The sequence below is a fragment of the Pygocentrus nattereri genome, chromosome 10, assembly GCF_015220715.1.
Source record: "Pygocentrus nattereri isolate fPygNat1 chromosome 10, fPygNat1.pri, whole genome shotgun sequence".
In the NCBI taxonomy this organism is placed as follows: domain Eukaryota; kingdom Metazoa; phylum Chordata; class Actinopteri; order Characiformes; family Serrasalmidae; genus Pygocentrus; species Pygocentrus nattereri.
In genome coordinates, this window is record NC_051220.1 from 2,726,560 (window position 1) to 2,744,970 (window position 18,411).

Consider the following 18,411-nt stretch of genomic DNA (forward strand, 5'->3'; position numbering starts at 1 on the left):
CGCTGGCTTTTAGAAGCCACTGATTTCTAACAAGCGCAGAGCAGAAATGGGTTCGCACAAAGGCATTGCACACATGCTGGGACTTCTCAACGTATGTCACTGTCCTCCTACACGACAGCTGGGGTTTTAAAACGAGTGCATGAGTGTGGACTGAGTTTAAAAGGGCACCACTTTCAGATTCGTAATTCCCTGCTAGGGGAAGAAGCTGTAGAACACACTGAAAAATTAGAGGGGAGGTTTGTGTGGTCTTCATAAAGCTATTGCTATGGTATCTCATGTGGTTGCTAGGGCATTGCTAGGCTTTTGCTATGGTATCCCAAGTGGTTGCTAGGGTATTGCTAGGCTTTTGCTATGGTATATCATGTGGTTGCTAGGGTATTGCTAGGCTTTTGCTATGGTATCCCAAGTGGTTGCTAGGGTATTGCTAGGCTTTTGCTATGGTATATCATGTGGTTGCTAGGGTATTGCTAGGCTTTTGCTTTGGTATCCCAAGTGGTTGCTAGGATATTGCTAGGCTTTTGCTATGGTATCCAAAGTGGTTTCTAGGGCATTGCTAGGCTTTTGCTATGGTATCCAAAGTGGTTGCTAGGGCATTGATAGGCTTTTGCTATGGTATCCCAAGTGGTTGCTAGGGTATTGCTAGGCTTTTGCTATGGTATCTCATGTGGTTGCTCAGGTATTGTTAGGCTTGTGTTATAATATCCCAGCTGGTTGCTAAGACATTGCCAGGCTTGCATTGCCAGGGTACTAATACCAATGCCAGGCTACAACACTAATGTGTTGCTAGGCTTTTGCTATGGTATCCCAGTTGGTTGCTAATGTGTTGCTTGGCTTTTGCTATGGTATCTGAGTTGGTTGCTAAAGTGTTGCTAGGCTTTTGCTATGGTATCCCAGTTGGTTGCTAATGTGTTGTTAGTCTGTTGCCATGGTACCCTATATGATTGCTAAAGTGTTGGAAGGCTGTTAATATGGTATCCCAGGTTCCTAAGGTGTTGCTATGTCATTGGTATGGTATCCCAGAATGTTGCTAAGGTGTTGCTATGCCATTGCTAAGGTATCGCAGGTGGTTGTTAAGGTATTGCTGGCCAATTGTTATGGTATTCAAGATAGATGCTAAGGTGCTGCTAGGCTGTTGTTATGGCATACCAGGTGGTTGCTAAGTTGATCCAAGGCCATTACTAAAGTATTCCAGGTGGTTGCTAAAGTGTCGCTTGGCCATTGCTATGGTATCCAAGTTGGTTACTAAGATGTTGCTAGGTTGTTGCTATGGAATCTCAGGTGGCTGCTAAAGTGTTTCTAGACAGTTGTTATGGTATCCCAGGCAGATCCTAAGATGGTGCTAGGCTGTTGCTACATTATTCTAGATGGTTGCAAAAGTGTTGCTATGGTATCCAAGTATGTTGCTATGATGTTGCTAGCCCATTGTTACGGTATTCAAGATAGATGCTAAGGTACTGCTATGCTGTTGTTTTGGCATCCCAGGTGGTTGCTAAGTTGAGCCAAGGCCATTGCTAAAGTATTCCAGGTGGTTGCTAAAGTGTTGCTTGGCCATTGCTATGGTATCCAAGTTAGTTGCTAAGGTGTTGCTAGATTGTTGCTATGGAATGTCAGGTGGCTGCTAAAGTGTTTCTAGACAGTTGTTATGGTATCCCAGGCAGATCCTAAGCTGGTGCTAGGCTGTTGCTATATTTTTCTAGATGGTTGCGAAGGTGTTGCTAAGTTGTTGTTATGGTATCCAAGTTGGTTGCTACAGAGTTGCTACGTCGTTGCTATGGAATCTCAGATGGTTGCTAAAATGTTGCTAGGTAGTTGCTATATCATCCTAGATGGTTGCGAAGGTGTTGTTAGGAGTTTGATGCCTGAACATATTGACTGGTCCAGCATACCTCAGACTTTTTGCTGTTCAATCAAAGAGCCTAAGCAACACTAAAACTTTGGCGATTAGAGACCTAGAATAACTGCAATTTGCTGAAAGCATCAATCAACAAATGTTATTCAACAGAAAGTTTATCAGAGATTCAGACGAGTAACCGAACACTCATACCAGCAAAACTGCACTTTTCATCGCTCATGTTATGCAAACAACATCTGTAGTTGTTTTATAATAACTGCCTACGTAACAGACTCGAGATTGTTGAGGTCAGGCCTCAGACTTCCCTTCAAATTAGACATCGCAGGCATGTCGTCAGAGGGAAGAAAAACAAAGCATTAGCGGAAAGGCTCAGCTAAATATAATAGCATATTTCATTAAGTAATGATTGTTGGCTCCTTCTGTTCACTGTGTGAGCTACTAATTAGTCGTTTGCAAAATGCTAACTGGGTGCCATTCGCTTTCATCTACTGTTAGCTTATTTGACTGAACTTCAGGCAAAAAAAAAAGTTAACAATGAATAAAGACCAATAAATCACTATTTTGCAAACGACTGCTTTGTGGTTACAGGTGATGTACCCAATGCTCCACTTGAATTCATATTATCGGTCAGACCTGTTTGATGCCTGAAGTTTGCAATGGAGCTGTGAGCTTAAATGTCCTGATGGTTTGAAAGATTTATGAAAATATAATGTTCCACGGTTTCTCAGAGAGCATCTGCTTTTTCGTTCTTACGCACATGTTCCTGTCCTTGTAACTCACTAAGAGCTGTCTGTGCTCAAGTGTGCATCCTAAAGATAAAGATCACTGGCTAAGAGTCGTAAAGTGGTCTGAGAATTATAAAGTTCTGATATTTATGTCAAAATTGAGTTCTGCATGTGAAGTTAACCATTTAGTTATTTATTATTATTATTATTATTATTTTTAATCTTCTTAAAAATCCCTAAAGTAGTGTTTTAAGGTTCCACCAGTACTCCAGTCAGTATGTCTGAATAATGTGGGAAAGCCCACATAGACTGTTGCTATGGGATCCAAGATGGTTGCAAAGGGGTCGCTAGGCTTTTGCTATGATTCCCCATTGATTACTAAGGGGTTGCTAGGCTTTTGCTATGGTATCCCAGGTGGTTGCTAAGGGGGTTGGTAGGCTTTTGTGATGGTATGCCACGTAGTTGCTAAAGTATTGCTAGGCTTTCGCTATGGTATCCCAGGTGGTTGCTAAGGTGTTGCTAGGCCATTGCTATGGTATCCCAGCTAGTTGCTGAGGTATTGCTAGGCTTTTGCTATGATAACCCAGTTGGTTGCTTTTGCCCTAAAATGTATTTTTTAAATCTATTTGGTGACGGTGGAGGGGTACATGCAGGGTGTTATAAGGCAAAGTAGTCCTTAAACTCTTTTTTCCCCACATTTTCCGCTATTTTACCATAATCAACAAACTCAGAAACCACATGCAGGTTCACTGATGGCTTTAGGTATTAAATATAATGGCTTTATTTGTGCTGAGATATCATCCCCCTGGTTCCTATCACCACCACTGTAAAGAAATCTGAGCTAATAAGTTTCTCCACAATGAACCACTTCACACCAAACCACTCTGACTGACTTTGTTTACATGTCAATGATCAAACTATAAAGAGATGTTGACAAATCAGTGGAACTCCACTTTAAGCAGGCCAGCTCTTGACTTTGGCTTGAATTGATCTTGAACTGACGTAATTCTGCCCTTTTCTTCATTGTTCTGTCCTTATTCTCCTTATTCTTTTACCAATCTGGGTTCTTGTGTCTGCAAATTACAGTAATGTGGTGCATGTTATGTAAAGTAATCTCTTTTTCAAAGCAGTGAGGTTAATGAAAGCACTTGTAATCAACGTAACGTTGGCTAGTCCATCGACTGGGTGTGTGCTGTATCCTCAGCGCGCTCCTTTCATAGCAGTACCCGGTGATCATTGGCCACTTTAATCAAGTAAAATGACACTCCATATAATTTGAGGTCTGAACATATTGATTGACTTTGTCTTGCTGCTCAATCAACGTCCCTATGCACCACCGCAACTTGTTCTTGACTGGCAAATTTGACTTAAGGTAATTGAAAGTTGCTGAAAGCATCAGACAATCAACAAGTGCTGTTCATCAGAAAGTTTGTCCGAGATTAAGATGAGTTACGAAACATTTACACCGGCAAAACTCCTCTTTTGATTACTCATGAGACGCAAACAACTTCTGTGGCTGTTGCATAACAACTGCCTGCAAACATGACGTGAGATTGCTGAAGTCAGGCCTCAAATCTCCCTTCAAGTTAAACACTGCCAGCATCTCTTTTGACAGATGGAAGACAAGCAAAGCATTAGAGGAAAGGCTCAGCGTAATATCACTGCTGTCGGAACAAAACCTCGTAACTTTACAGGAGAAGGAAGAAACCTACTGTACTTCTAATGTAAGTCAATGGAACCAGAGGTTTTTTCCAAGTCATTTTGGGTCTTTTCATTTGGCCCATTTGTCATGAAATTTACATACACTGTAAAGAGTAACAGGCATTTTCAAATGATGTCAAAAACTGAAAAATGGCAAAAATGGAGATACGAGGTTTTGTTCCAACAACAGCAACATGCGAGTCACGACTGGTAGTCCTTGGGCAGTCGTGGGCTGGAGGATAGGGAACCGGCCCTGTGCCGGTTTGATCCCCAGTGCTGACAGTCCATGCCTGAGGTGTCCTTGAGCAATAGGGTTGCCCACCTCTGCGGATAAGTGTGCTCACTGCCCCCTAGTGTGTGTGTGTGTGTGTGTGCTCACTAGAGTGTATGTGGTGTTTCACTTGTCAATGTCAATGTCAAATTTATTTATAAAGCGCATTTAAAAACAACGTCAGTTGGCCAAAGTGCTGTACAAAGTGCAATGATAATATTGAATAATATAAATAAAATACAAAACAATAAACTCACACAATAAATACAGACTAATGTAAAAATAGTAATTAAAAACAATTCAGAAAAAAAATTGCACATGGAATAAAAAGAGAAATGGAAAATTTATTTGGGTGAAATGTGTTTTTAGACCAGCTTTAAACTGTTCTAGAGACTCGGCTGATCACACATCTACAGGCAGGCTGTTCCAGAGTTTTGGAGCCGCTACCGAGAAGAAGTCTCCTCTAGACACGAGCCGAGATTTGGGAACAGGTAGGAGGAGCTGATCAGCAGACCTTAGAGCTCTGGTTGGACAATAAGGCTGCAGCAGTTCTGTCAAATATGCCGGTGCCAAACAGTTTAAACATTTAAAAACAATCATTCAAATTTTAACATGAATTCTAAAAGCAACTGGGAGACCAGTGCAGGGAGGCCAGTGCAGGGAGGCCAGTGCGGGTAGGCCAGTGCGGGGAGGCCAGTGCGGGGAGGCCAGTGCAGGGAGGCCAGTGCAGGGAGACCAGTGGACGGAGACCAGCGCAGGGAGGCCAGCGCAGGGAGGCCAGTGCAGGGAGACAAGTGCAGGGAGGCCAGTGCGGGGAGACAAGTGCGGGGAGGCCAGTGCGGGGAGGCCAGTGCGGGGAGACCAGTGCGGGGAGGCCAGTGCGGGGAGGCCAGTGCGGGGAGGCCAGTGCGGGGAGGCCAGCGCAGGGGTGATGTGCTCTCGTTTTCTTGTTGAGGTCAGAAGGTGAGCTGCAGGATTTTGAACATTGAATGGGTTAAATGCGGAGGTGAAATTTCCCCATTTGTGGGATTAAAAAGTGTCACTTACCTTCACTTGATTTTCCGAGTTGGGAAAATGCTGAGTACCATTCGCTTTCATTCCTCGTTGGCTGTTCTCACTGAATTTGAGTCACGAGAGCTAACGATGGGAACATTCTGCAAAAGACTCATCTGCGGTTATGACTTTTCTACGCTTATAACAAAAAAGAAATCAAATCTACCTCATTTTCCAGGATCACTGGCGTTTGGCGTCTGAAGTTTGCTTCGTTATCTTTGCACTGGACGTAAGAAGCTAACCTAGCTAATAAAGGGATTCAATCATTTATTGTTAAAACAGTTCTTTTATTATTACAATACATTAATAAATAAGCCATTAGGCTACCATACATCAACTTTCCCACTGTATTTATTACAGGTTTACAGGAGTGCAACAAACCACCTGAGCATTTCCAATACAGCTTAACGATCCTGATGGCTCAAAAGGGTTAAAACCTTATGAAAATATAAACCGATCAGGCTTGTTTCTACACTCACTGTCCACTTTATCAGCTCCACTTACTGTATAGCTGCTCTCTGTAGTTCTACAGTTACAGACTGTAGTCCATCTGTTTCTCTGATACTCTGTTACCCTGTTCTTCAGTGGTCAGGACCCCCATGGACCCTCACAGAGCAGGTACTGTTTGGGTGGTGGGTCATTCTCAGCACTGCAGTAACACTGACGTGGTGGTGGTTTATTAGTGTGTGTTGTGCTGGTCTGAGTGGATCAGACACAGCAGAGCTGCTGGAGTTTTTAAACACTGTGTCCACTCACTGTCCACTCAGTGTTGGTCATCCTACAGGACACTGTTAGCTGGATATCCTTGGTTGGTGGGTTATTCTCAGTCCAGCAACATTGCTGTGTCTGATCCACCACCACCCAGATAGTACCCGCTCTGTGGTGGTCTATTATTATTATCAATTACTATTGATATTATAGTGAAATGTTGATTCTTCTGTGTGATCCATGAAAATAATGTTCTTTCCTGATGCTGAGGAACGAATATCTTTCTTCACCCCCTGTGTGTCACTCTCTCTTCCTCACTCTCTTTCTTATTCATTGTGCATGGGGAGCCTGTGGATTCCCCCCATCCCCAAGCCTCCCACGCTCAAGGTTAATTCAGGCCACGAAACAACACCGAGCCCCGTTCTCAGCTCCTTACAGCCAATCCCAGAACAAACTGCAGTCTCCTGTCCCTCTGAGCTACAGCTGATTAAAGCTGATCCCAGAACTGTCTACGGTTCTCTGCAAAGCCAACGGCAAATAAACGTGTCAGTCCTGCCAGCGTCAGCCTGTTCCTCCTGCGCTACTCTGGAGACGTTCTGGAAAAGGTACGAACATATAACGGCTTAGAGGCGGCAAAATGGTCATGTAATAGGCGGCCGTTATTTTACTTGCTAATAGAAAGTAGATACAGACGCACTTTATATTCATTTATATTCATTTATTATACTAAATCTCACTGGCAGAGCGTTAGGTGAGATATATCTCAATTTGCCTGCAAGACGTTCACACTTATTAAGACCAGTTTTGCAAATTATGCTGTGTTCTTGAAGCTCTACAGGGATTTCATGATTAATCACTCCTGATATGTTCATGTCATGCATTTTTATGAGACTGTGCTGACCTCTAGTGGTGAAGTACAACTGACATCCAACAAAAAAAAGCTGGATTTGGGATTAGTCTGCCGGCAATGTGCTCAAAACTGAAGCATATACTGGTCAAATTCATATCCACAGTTGTTCACTGACTCATTCTTAGATTATTGGGACTAATGAAGAGAATCGGTGTAACTAAAAGGTGAACTTTATTCAGCAAAGGTGCACAACTGTAGGAAAAAAACAAAGTATCATGAGAGAAAGTAAAATATTGTTGCTTATTTAAAATATTGCAAGTTGAAAGTCCCATCCTGGACCCTGCAGCTCAAGACTGCGCTGGTGTAGGGCTGTCAGTACTGAACACACACTAATCAGGCATAACATCTTATCAGCTCCACTTACTGTATAGCTGCACTCTGTAGTTCTACAGTTACAGACTGTAGTCCATCTGTTTCTCTGATACTCTGTTACCCTGTTCTTCAGTGGTCAGGACCCCCATGGACCCTCACAGAGCAGGTACTGTTTGGGTGGTGGATCATTCTCAGCACTGCAGTAACACTGATGTGGTGGTGGTGTGTTAGTGTGTGTTGCGCTGGTCTGAGTGGATCAGACACAGCAGGGCTGCTGGAGTTTTTAAACACCTCAGTGTCACTGCTGGACTGAGAACCAAAAATATCCAGCGGGCAGCATCCTGTGGGCGGCGTCCTGTGACCACTGATGAAGGACTAGAGGATGACCAACACAAACTGTGCAGCAGCAGATGAGCTGTCGTCTCTGACTTTACATCTACAAGGTGGACCAACAAGGTGGGAGTGTCTAATAGAGTGGACAGTGAGTGGACACAGTGTTTAAAAACTCCAGCCGCACTGCTGTGTTTGATCCACTCGTACCAGCACATCACACACTAACACACTACCACCACATCAGTGTTACTACAGTGCTGAGAATGACCCACCACCCAAACAGTACCTGCTCTGTGAGGGTCCATGGGGGTCCTGACCCCTGAAGAACAGGGTAACAGAGTATCAGAGAAACAGATGGACTACACTCTGTAACTGTAGAACTACAGAGTGCAGCTATACAGTAAGTGGAGCTGATAAGTGGACAGTGAGCGTAGAGACGAGGAGGTGGTCAGAATGTTACGCCTGATCATTGTATCTATAATCAAGTAATCTACTGATTATTTAAACAAATAATCAAATAATTAGAGTTTTAACTCTCGCCAAATAATAAAAACGGACTAAGCTAAACAATAACAAACCATTAATCGCCAAAATTATTTAATATAAAATACAAACTATAAATTATACTAATTATTCATTAAGAATATAATATGCAAACTATTAATTATTTTTAAATCAGGTTTAACTGATTAATCATGGCAGCCCTACACTGTTCTATAGTGCCTTGTAGAAGTCATTAGAAGTCACCAGATTCATCTGGATTATGAAATATTTTGTGTTGCCAGATTTTTGAAAGACTGACCCCAATTATGTAATATTGGTTTTATGTAATATTCAGTGATCAAACTTACTAATTGAAAATGGGGCAGTCGTGGGCTGGAGGTTAGGGAACCAGCCCTGTGACCGGAAGGTCGCTGGTTCGATTCCCTCAGCTGACAGTCCATGACTGAAGTGCCCTTGAGCAAGACACCCAACCCCCAACTGCTCACTGGGCACTGTGGATAGGGCTGCCCACTGCTCCCTAGTGTGTGTGTTCACTAGTGTGCATGTATGTGGGTGTTTCACTGCACAGATGGGTTAAATGCGGAGGTCTAATTCCACAGTGAGCCAACACCGTGACAAATGGTTGGAAATTCTGTTCTGAAAAGTGCTGTTTGAATTCAGCCCCTGTGCTGTGGAAGCTCCAGATTTAACCTGCTGAAAGATACTTCCCTATTGAGGACATAGTTGGATCACAATTGGCCTCTACTAATGAATCATTGGTGAAAAAAAGTTCACCTTTTCAGTATAAAAGTCTCTTTTGGTCAAAATTCAAAATGCTATGTACTGCACAAACTAAACACTGTCCATTCCTCAGCAAACACCATCCCAACAGTGAAGTATAGGGGTGGCAGCATTACGTTATGAGGAATTAAGTTATTTTTCCTCAACAAGAACTGGGAATCTAGTTAAATTTGAAGGACGAATGAATGGTGCAATATACAGGGATATACTGCAGGATTTGCATCAGCTAAAAAACTAAAGATAGTAAGAAACTTTCAGCAGGACAGTGACCACAAGCACAAGAGCAAAGCAACACGGGAGTGGATGAACAACCAGCAAGTCAATGTTTCACTGTGACCGAGTCAAAGTCCAGATCTCAGTCCAATCCAGAATCTGTGGCAAGTAGTGTTGTAGCACTCGGGGCTGGTCTTGGTCTCGAGACCATAAACTAGCGGCCTCTGTCTCATGGACTCGACTACTAAGTGTCTTGGTTATGACTCAGACTCGACGTGTTCTGGATCTCGTCTCAGCTCGGAATCGGACCAAGCAGCTTGGACCACAACATTGGTGGTCAAGTGCCTTCCAGCCAACCTGCAGAAATGAAAATCCTGCCACTCTCGAAAAACTGTGGAAAGCTACGGAAACCCTAAGGGGCCGAGGTAAAACAAAACAAAAAAATAAATTAAAATTGCGTTCCCTTGCGAAACATATACTCATCAGACAGCAAGCAAACGTAGGAGCAGAGCTGCCCAACGACATTACCTACATTAGAGCTTTGTTTTTACCATAGCTAACGTTAGATGCTGTTTGCCCAGGTTGGCCAGTCTGTGCTTAGTTTATTCAGCAGTTCTCTGCAGGTCTTTGTAAATGTAGCTTTTACTGTACGAGGTCTCAGTTTCAGTTTCAGTCTCAGTTTCAGTTTCAGTCACTAACCGCAGAATCATGTTTGATTTTGAGAAGCGACACTATGTCTTTATATTTCAATCCAAGATCAACATAAAATTCAATGAGCTGCTCCATGTCTGAGCTCAAAGCACAGCTTTTGCAAGCGAATGCAAACCTTTGCGTCGTCATGCAAAACTTTTTCACTGTGACCAAGTCAAAGTCCAGATCTCAGTCCAATCCAGAATCTGTGGCAAGTAGTGTTCTAGTACTTGGGGCTGGTCTTGGTCTTGAGACCATAAACTTGCGGTCTCTGTCTCGACCTCATGGCCTTGTCTCAGCCTTGGGGTAAGGTGGACTTGAGCATTTTTTGCTAGGACCAGCCGAGTCCGTTGCCACGTTTGAGGTAACCAGAAGCTGAATTATTATTGAACATCAATAAAGCCAGAATGAACAGAATGAGCTTTCTGTCTACTCAACTCTCAACTCTGTTACTGTTACATTCCTTGTTTATAAATCTGTTGATTAATCTTTTGCAGCATTTGTAGATGTTGCAAGCGAATGCAAACCATTACGTTTTAATGCGAAACACCTGCGAAGGAACGCAAAGTCATTAACATTTTTTTTTGTTTGTTTTAACCACGGCTCCTTAGGAGCTCAGTACAAAGCTGATGAAAACGTGAAGGGTTGAATATTTGCAAAAATATAAGCATCATTTTTTTTTTTTGGATATGCTAACAAATAATGAATGTTGGCTTGAAAATTTAGGAGCATATTGGTTTGCAATATTGCCTGGAGCAAGTGTCATTTGTCCAACCACACAAATCTGATGACTTCTGAGAGGGTTGAATACTTTTACAAGGCACTCTATATACTCCATTACGGATGAATTGTATCTTGCCAACCATCTGCCAACATACTCACCCTTCATTTCCTTGTCTTTCAAAGCCTGTGCACGGCCGACTCGCTTTGGGAAAGCAAATATTAGAGGATGGATTTTGGCAGTTTGCGAATCAGATAAAAAGCAAGTCCCTGACCGCTCATATGAGGCGAGTGAGAACGGCTGTCTACTCTGTTCTTTCCCTTGGTCCCTCAGGATTTTGCTGTAACCAGCTGCTCGCTGAGTGAACTCTCCATCGATGACGGCCTCATCGTCACGCACTTGGTCAAAGTGTCTGCGGATGTGAAACTGACTCTCGTGCAGAATCCTGCTCCGGGGTAAAAGTGCAATGTACCAAGTGTCACTCTCTGGACCAGCCAAGATAGAGTCATACAGATAGAAGAAGTGGCTGTAATTTCCAACAATAAAAAAACTCTCTTTGTGAAAATTTCCCCCTGATTTAGCTTGTCCACAGGTGGACCAGACGAAGTCCTAGTCAACCAAAAAGTGGCTTTTTTCTGTGAAACAGAAAATTGCCAGGCAGTTCTGGCAATTTTCACATTCGGCAGAGTGGTCGCTACGACTGCGTCCACAGAAAGGCTGGGTCACGGAGAACCTGGGCCAGTCTCTGGTTGAAGGGTCCATAGAAGCTCTGTAAGATCTCCCTTGTTACGGGCAGCATGGGGCCCAGATTCCGATTGGCTGGCCTCCTGGTGTTGGACGCTGGGCTTTTAGTGATGTCTGCTTCCTTCTGCTGGGTGAGCGGTCCTGCAGAGTTAAAGACAACACACAATACCACTCAGACGTTGAGCCGAAACTTTTCTTTTTCTAAGAAAGACATTTGGGGACAATTTGCCTTTTTCTGAAATTGTTTGAGTAATGCTTGGATACAAGTAATGCTTTATTTATTAACATAAAACAGCTATTTGCTAATATGCTAATACAGGGTGATTAAAAAAAGATTTGTCCGATTTCAAAGCGGCATATTTTTCCAACCGTGAGGCGCCGAGGAACCAATCACAGTCCAGTTGTAAGAGGGGGTCATAGAGTGTCTGACTGGCTCCTTCAGTCTGAGAGGAGCTGAGACCCCTGAGCAGAAAGCGTTCTGCGTTCTCCACGTCAATAAGAGTGAATCCGTCAGAACTGTGAAGCTCCAGCAGCTCAGAGCGTTCTGCGCTGGTTCCACAGCACTGGATGATCTCCGAAATCCCACTGAAAGAGCCGTGAGATCAGCGATGCCCGACACGCTCCGTCCAGTCTGGGATGAGTTTGACTGTGGTGTTGATGTCGTCCGTCCAGCTGGAGGAGGTTCAGACTGAGACCTTGTACAGTTACATAATAAACTTTATGCTTAATTAAACCGTATGAAATTGGATTTTTTGAATCACCCTGTACTTTGGGTTAATGAGTTCATGCTTCACGCTCAGCTGCATGTTCATTAAAGTCTCTTCTTTGGTTTGAAGAGCCGTAAAGTTAAACAGCAGCGCTGTACTTGAATTTTTCTATATAACATATAGACATAACCATCTGTCTGACGTCACGCCAGCTCATGTCGCATGCAAGTAAAGTGTTAACAAAAAAATGCCTTTTTTATTGTATTAAATACATTTTTAAAAGCTGAGTATTCCCAAACCTTTGACATGTGGACAAGGTTTGTAGTCAGGGATCACTAGCATGGTTAACCTGTGTTCTGCAAGAACCTTCGTCTTTCCTATGATACAGCATGCATCACTAGACTCATCAGCTAGTTACAAGGCTCTTCTCAAGCTACGTCAGGGGTGCTGGTGTAAAGGAAACATAGAGAGTGAGGTTTTCACAGGTCACTGAACAGTAAAATCTGAGAAAGTGTAAGAAACAAACCTAATTCTAGGAAGTCAAAGACTTTGTGCATGGTGTGTTTCCTGCTGGCGGCGTGATCCTCCAGTCGCAGAACTAGAATCTGGTCTCGGCTAAAGACGCTCAGCCAGTCGAGCAGATAGACCACGTACAGCCCCACCTGCAGCCTCACCTGCACGAAACCACAGATAGAACTGCAACAAAACTGCAACAGCAGGCACTCCGCATCTCTAAAACTGCTGAAGCAGAATTACCACTTGATTAAAGTGGACCAACTTTTCTCAGGACAAGAATGTTTTTTTTTCATTGCTGGAACACGGATACGCACGGATACGCATGGATACGCATGGATACGCATGGATACGCATGGATACGCATTTTGTAAATGTTCATTAAGGTACAAACAGTGTAAATGTTCCCTCAAAGGTTCTACAGTGGGTTCTAAGGTCTGATTGTGGAGCTTAAATCAGGTTCTCCAGGTGAAAAGTTGGTATTTGTTCCTTTTCATAACCGAATGTTTTAAAACAGAGCAGTAGAGTAAAAGCCTGGAGGCGAGGCGAGGCGGGGTGTGTGGAGTCAGTACAGCTTAGATCAGATCATTTCAGTGGATTATGGTTCAGTTATGTTCCCTGACTAAAGGCACTGAGATGGACCCTTGAGGGGACCACCCCAGTGACACGAGGGGGACTGCCCCAGTGGCAGTTCAGTACCTTTATTTCTGAAAGTGTGTGCATTAATAAAGCTGCATATTGAATTCTGTTAACATTCTGTCAGCACTTTTCTGTTAACCTTTTATATTTATATTAAGTCAAATATTGATATCTTTTTCTACCTATGACGTCAAATGTGGTCTAAACTAAAAGTTTAAACAGAATTTCTCCACTTGTTTCAATGAGCTACAAGTGATGTCTGGATCAGATCAGGACATCCTTACCTCGAAGGGGTAAAGTCTTATTACATACTAAGCTTTATTATTAAGTAACTACAGGGACTGCAGTGCAAACTGGCTGAACTATTCTTAGACTATAGAAGTCTGTAATCAATCTTTGGGCCCTGGTCATCTAAGGGGTTAAAGGCTAAAGTGGCATGTCATATATTAACGCTCAGTGTATTCTTTCAGGAATGTAGGAAAAACTCACAGCCCATGCTGATGATGGCAAAATCTGAAACGGATAAGTAAACAGATGAATCTGCAAAAGTACATCGCTGTTGGCGGAAGAAAACCTCATATGTCCAAAACGGTGACTTTACAGGAGAAGGAAAAAACATACTTGACATTTAATGTAAGTCAATGGAACCAGACGTTTTTCTAAGTCATTTTAGGTCATTTATTTTAGTCCATTCTTCTTGAAATTTACATACAATGTAAAGGGTAACGGGAATTTTCAAATGACGCCTAGAAATGAAAAACATCAAAAATGGAGATACAAGGTTTTCTTCTGACAACAGCGTTACATCTCTCCATCGTGAATGGATTTTGGAAAAAAACTAATAATAAAAGCAAATAAACTAATATATTAAAGCGTGCAGAAGTGTGTTCTCTACAGTGGATGTGTTACCCTTCAATTTTACTTAGAAAATCAACAAAATATGTCATTTTTATGACAGATTATGTATTATGTCACAATATGTCAGACCAGGGGCGCCCACACTTTTGCAAATAACTGTAGCTATGCCTTCTTTGATTTTGTGACACAAATCACTGTTTTATTCTTTTGCTTGTTTAATATCACTGGATGACACTACGAAACTGACTGACCAGTAGAGGGACCTGAGAACTCATATATGAGAACGTACTGAATTCAGACAGACGTGCAGTTGCCATTAGTTACTGACTTTGCTCTGTCTGTCAGCACTATGTGTACGAGCCGTTCTGGTTATGGCTTCCAAATCAACATGTCGAGAAAAAGTCAGTTTGATCAGAGCTGTTGATCCGGTTCTAATCAATAAGCCATCTTTGAGTCCCAATTGTGCACTATTGCCCCACGATGACACCCAGACATCTATAATTACCTTGTAAATACTGCATCTGGCTGCACATCGCAGGAGCCAAAAGCATAAAAATCTCTACAATCCTATGACTGTTTCATCAGTGACAGGGTCAGCAATATTCTGTCTTTTTGTACCATCAACTACACCATCAAACGTCATTGTGACCGCATTGTGATGCATTATTCTTTACTGTTTAGTACTGAGCACGACAGTAGCTTTAGCTAGACGCTCCTCAGGGCTGGTATTACTCAGCTTAAGCCAGATTGCTGTGAGATGTCTATATATCTATACACAGAGTTACCAGGTGCAGGATGGTAGATTAGTTATTTCCGCAGGGTGGATCAATTGTGCCAGTTTTTCCCCAGATCAGGAGCTTCCATCTGGGGGAGAAACAGCTGTGAGTGCTGGGGGGGCTACACCAAGGATTAGTCACACTTCAGTGAATTAAAGTTATTCCGTTCTTCTTTCTGGGAAAAATACAGCTTTAATGCAGGCTAAACCTCTTCCACTGTAATCCCTGGCTGAGATATAAAGGAAGTACCTGAGCTGTTGGATTTAGATTCAAGGTCTAAAGTCTGCCATGAACATTTCCATTAACAAAGAGATTTGAAAGCCAGAGTACAAACCGGTCAGGCATAGCATCCTGACCACCTCCTTGTTTCTGTCCATTTTATCAGCTCCACTTACTGTATAGCTGCACTCTGTAGTTCTACAGTTACAGACTGTAGTCCATCTGTTTCTCTGATACTCTGTTATCCTGTTCTTCAGTGGTCAGGACCTCCATGGTCCAGTGCAGGAACACTGATGTGGTGGTTGGGAGTTAGTGTGTGTTGCGCTGGTACAAGTGGATCAGACACAGCAGGGCTGCTGGAGTGTTTAAACACCTCAGTGTCGCTGCTGGACTGAGAATAGTCCACCAACCACACATATCCAGCCAACAGCGTCCTGTGACCACTGATGCAGGACTAGAGGATGACCAACACAAACTGTGCAGCAGCAGATGAGCTGTCGTCTCTGACTTTACATCCACAAGGTGGACCGACAAGGTAGGTGTGTCTAATAGAGTGGACAGTCAGCGGACATTGTACCTGTTCAGTGAAGGTCCATTGGGTTCCTGACCACTGAAGAACAGGGTAACAGAGTATCAGAGAAACAGATGGACTACAGTCTGTAACTGTAGAACTACAGAGTGCAGCTCTACAGTAAGTGGAGCTGATAAGACGTGCTCATGTTATTCTTGTCATGGATTTGAAAAGATCAGATTTGTGTCCACACAGCCTGGAAAATATCAGATCTGATGATTCTGTGCTTTTGGCTCCTGCGATGTGCAGCCAGATGCAGTATTTACAAGGTAATTATAGATGTCTGGGTGTCATCGTGGGGCAATAGTGCACAATTGGGACTCAAAGATGGCTTATTGATTAGAACCGGATCAACAGCTCTGATCAAACTGACTTTTTCTCGACATGTTGATTTGGAAGCCATAACCAGAACGGCTCGTACACATAGTGCTGACAGACAGAGCAAAGTCAGTAACTAATGGCAACTGCACGTCTGTCTGAATTCAGTACGTTCTCATATATGAGTTCTCAGGTCCCTCTACTGGTCAGTCAGTTTCGTAGTGTCATCCAGTGATATTAAACAAGCAAAAGAATAAAACAGTGATTTGTGTCACAAAATCAAAGAAGGCATAGCTACAGTTATTTGCAAAAGTGTGGGCGCCCCTGGTCTGACATATTGTGACATAATACATAATCTGTCATAAAAATGACATATTTTGTTGATTTTCTAAGTAAAAGTGAAGGGTAACACATCCACTGTAGAGAACACACTTCTGCACGCTTTAATATATTAGTTTATTTTATACAGTGATTTTTTTCCAAAATCTATTCACGATGGAGAGATATATTTTACCCTTTACATTGTATGTAAATTTCAAGATGAATCTTCTAAGCCGCTTCTCCTTCTGGGTCGTGGGGGGAGCTGGAGCCTATCCCAGCGGTCATCGGGTAGAAGGCAGGATACACCCTGGACAGGTCGCCAGTCCATCACAGGGCAGACAGACAGACAGACACATTCACACCTAGGGGCAGTTTAGCATGTCCAATTGGCCTGATGCATGTCTTTGGACTGTGGGAGGAAACCGGAGAATGCAGAGGAACCCACGCAGACACAAGGAGGACATGCAGACTCCACACAGAGAGGACCACAGGAAGGAAATGCAGTCGAGACTGACGCGGCTTTTTTCTGAATTTCTACAAACACCATTTCATTTTATAGTAAATGAGTTTGGGCTGGTTTATGTTTATGAACAGACGCCTACAGATCAACATAGTAAAGGAGCTCATCTGTGATCCTGAGTTTAAAGCCAGTTTTTATTCAACTTAAACTTGGAACTAAGTTGTAAATAAATCTGAAACTGAAACTTTGCTTGTGTGTAAAAAGTGATTTCAGAGCCACTCGGTTCTCCCTGATGGAAACTGTTTACCTTCAGTGTTTTGTACTTCTGATCATTTTAATAGACGTCAGCATCACTAATTAATGACGTTCTATTAAAAGACTGGTTTACCAAGAGAGACGCTGGAGGACTTTCACCTGAAATGAGTTCATGAAGCCAGTCTGGTTATAAAAATGATAACAGGACCAGATCAGAGCCAGAATTACTCTTTTAGTACTTTTACTTTATACTTAAGTACATTTGAAGGGAAATACTTTAGTACTTTTACTCAAGTGGAGGTCTAAAGGGAGGAACTTCTACTTTTACCTTGGACATGGTTTGTGCTGGACTACATTTAACAATGTAAATAAAACCTTTGGTACGTGGAAGAAACGCTGCACCAAAATGAATGAGTTGCATACTCACAGGCATGGCATTGTTGAGGGTAGTGTTGTAGACACAGGATCGCATGGATCTCTCAGCCAGACAGACTTCAAAGAGCTGCAAGGACTCAGAGACGCGCTCATGGAAGTCCTCCACTGTCTTGTTGGCCATGCCGAAGTACAGATAGTCTGAATAAAGCCTACATATACACATATGCATGAAAACAGAGACAAGAAAAAAGCATTTTTTAATATTCTGACTTACACAGACAACGAATCTGGAGTCAGAGCATGTGGGTAGAAGAAACATCAGCCTTTAATCAAATTAGATCTAACGCATTTATCAGCAAATTCTTGGTTCAGAGGGCTTTGTGTTGTGTAATGAGCCAATCACAAGATAGATAACTGTCATTACATAAACAGGCCTGTAGTAAACCAGGCATTTATAGTTTGTTGCAGGGCTGAATCTAAAGTGAATGATTTTTAGAGAAATCTACAACCCAAAAAGTCATTTAAACCCTATAGCTAACTGAACATAGTTCAAAAACAACATATCAAATGTTGAAACAGAGAAATTTTATTGTTTCATGAAAAATATTTGCCAATTTTGAATTTGACGCCAACAACATGTTCCAAAATAGTTGGGACGGGGGGCAACAAAAGGGTGGTAAAAGTATGTAATGCTAAAAAAAGCAACTGGTGGTTTTTATTTGTCAGTTTTTCTACTGAAAAAGAAAAAAAGTTGGAAATTGTGGGCAAAAAATATAATATTGAGCAACTCGATATCTTTCATTAATACACTACTTTGAAATTCTGTTAAATCCTGCTGGGTTTCTTGGCTGATTGCACTCTTAAACTGACGTACACTAAAGC

General features: G+C 42.5%; 1 protein-coding gene across 4 annotated transcripts in view; it reads right to left on the reverse strand.

The window, feature by feature from the left end:
• Positions 1 to 6,276: 6,276 nt before the first annotated feature.
• Positions 6,277 to 18,411, reverse strand: part of chst15 (carbohydrate (N-acetylgalactosamine 4-sulfate 6-O) sulfotransferase 15) — a 48,115-nt gene continuing 35,980 nt past the window's right edge. For 2 of the 4 annotated variants that reach the window (XR_001856678.2, XR_001856680.2), the window contains 4 exons: positions 17,582 to 17,738; positions 12,751 to 12,898; positions 10,935 to 11,658; positions 7,008 to 7,412 (listed from right to left, as the gene is read on the reverse strand). Coding sequence is in view for 1 of the 4 variants with exons in the window: in XM_017684765.2 (XP_017540254.1) it covers positions 11,468 to 11,658; positions 12,751 to 12,898; positions 17,582 to 17,738 (496 nt within the window). In the remaining 3 variants the exon portion in view is untranslated. Of the gene's footprint in view, positions 6,907 to 7,007; positions 7,413 to 8,845; positions 11,659 to 12,750; positions 12,899 to 17,581; positions 17,739 to 18,411 lie in introns of those variants that run through there. The other 2 variants (XR_001856679.2, XM_017684765.2) reach the window with 2 other exon arrangements.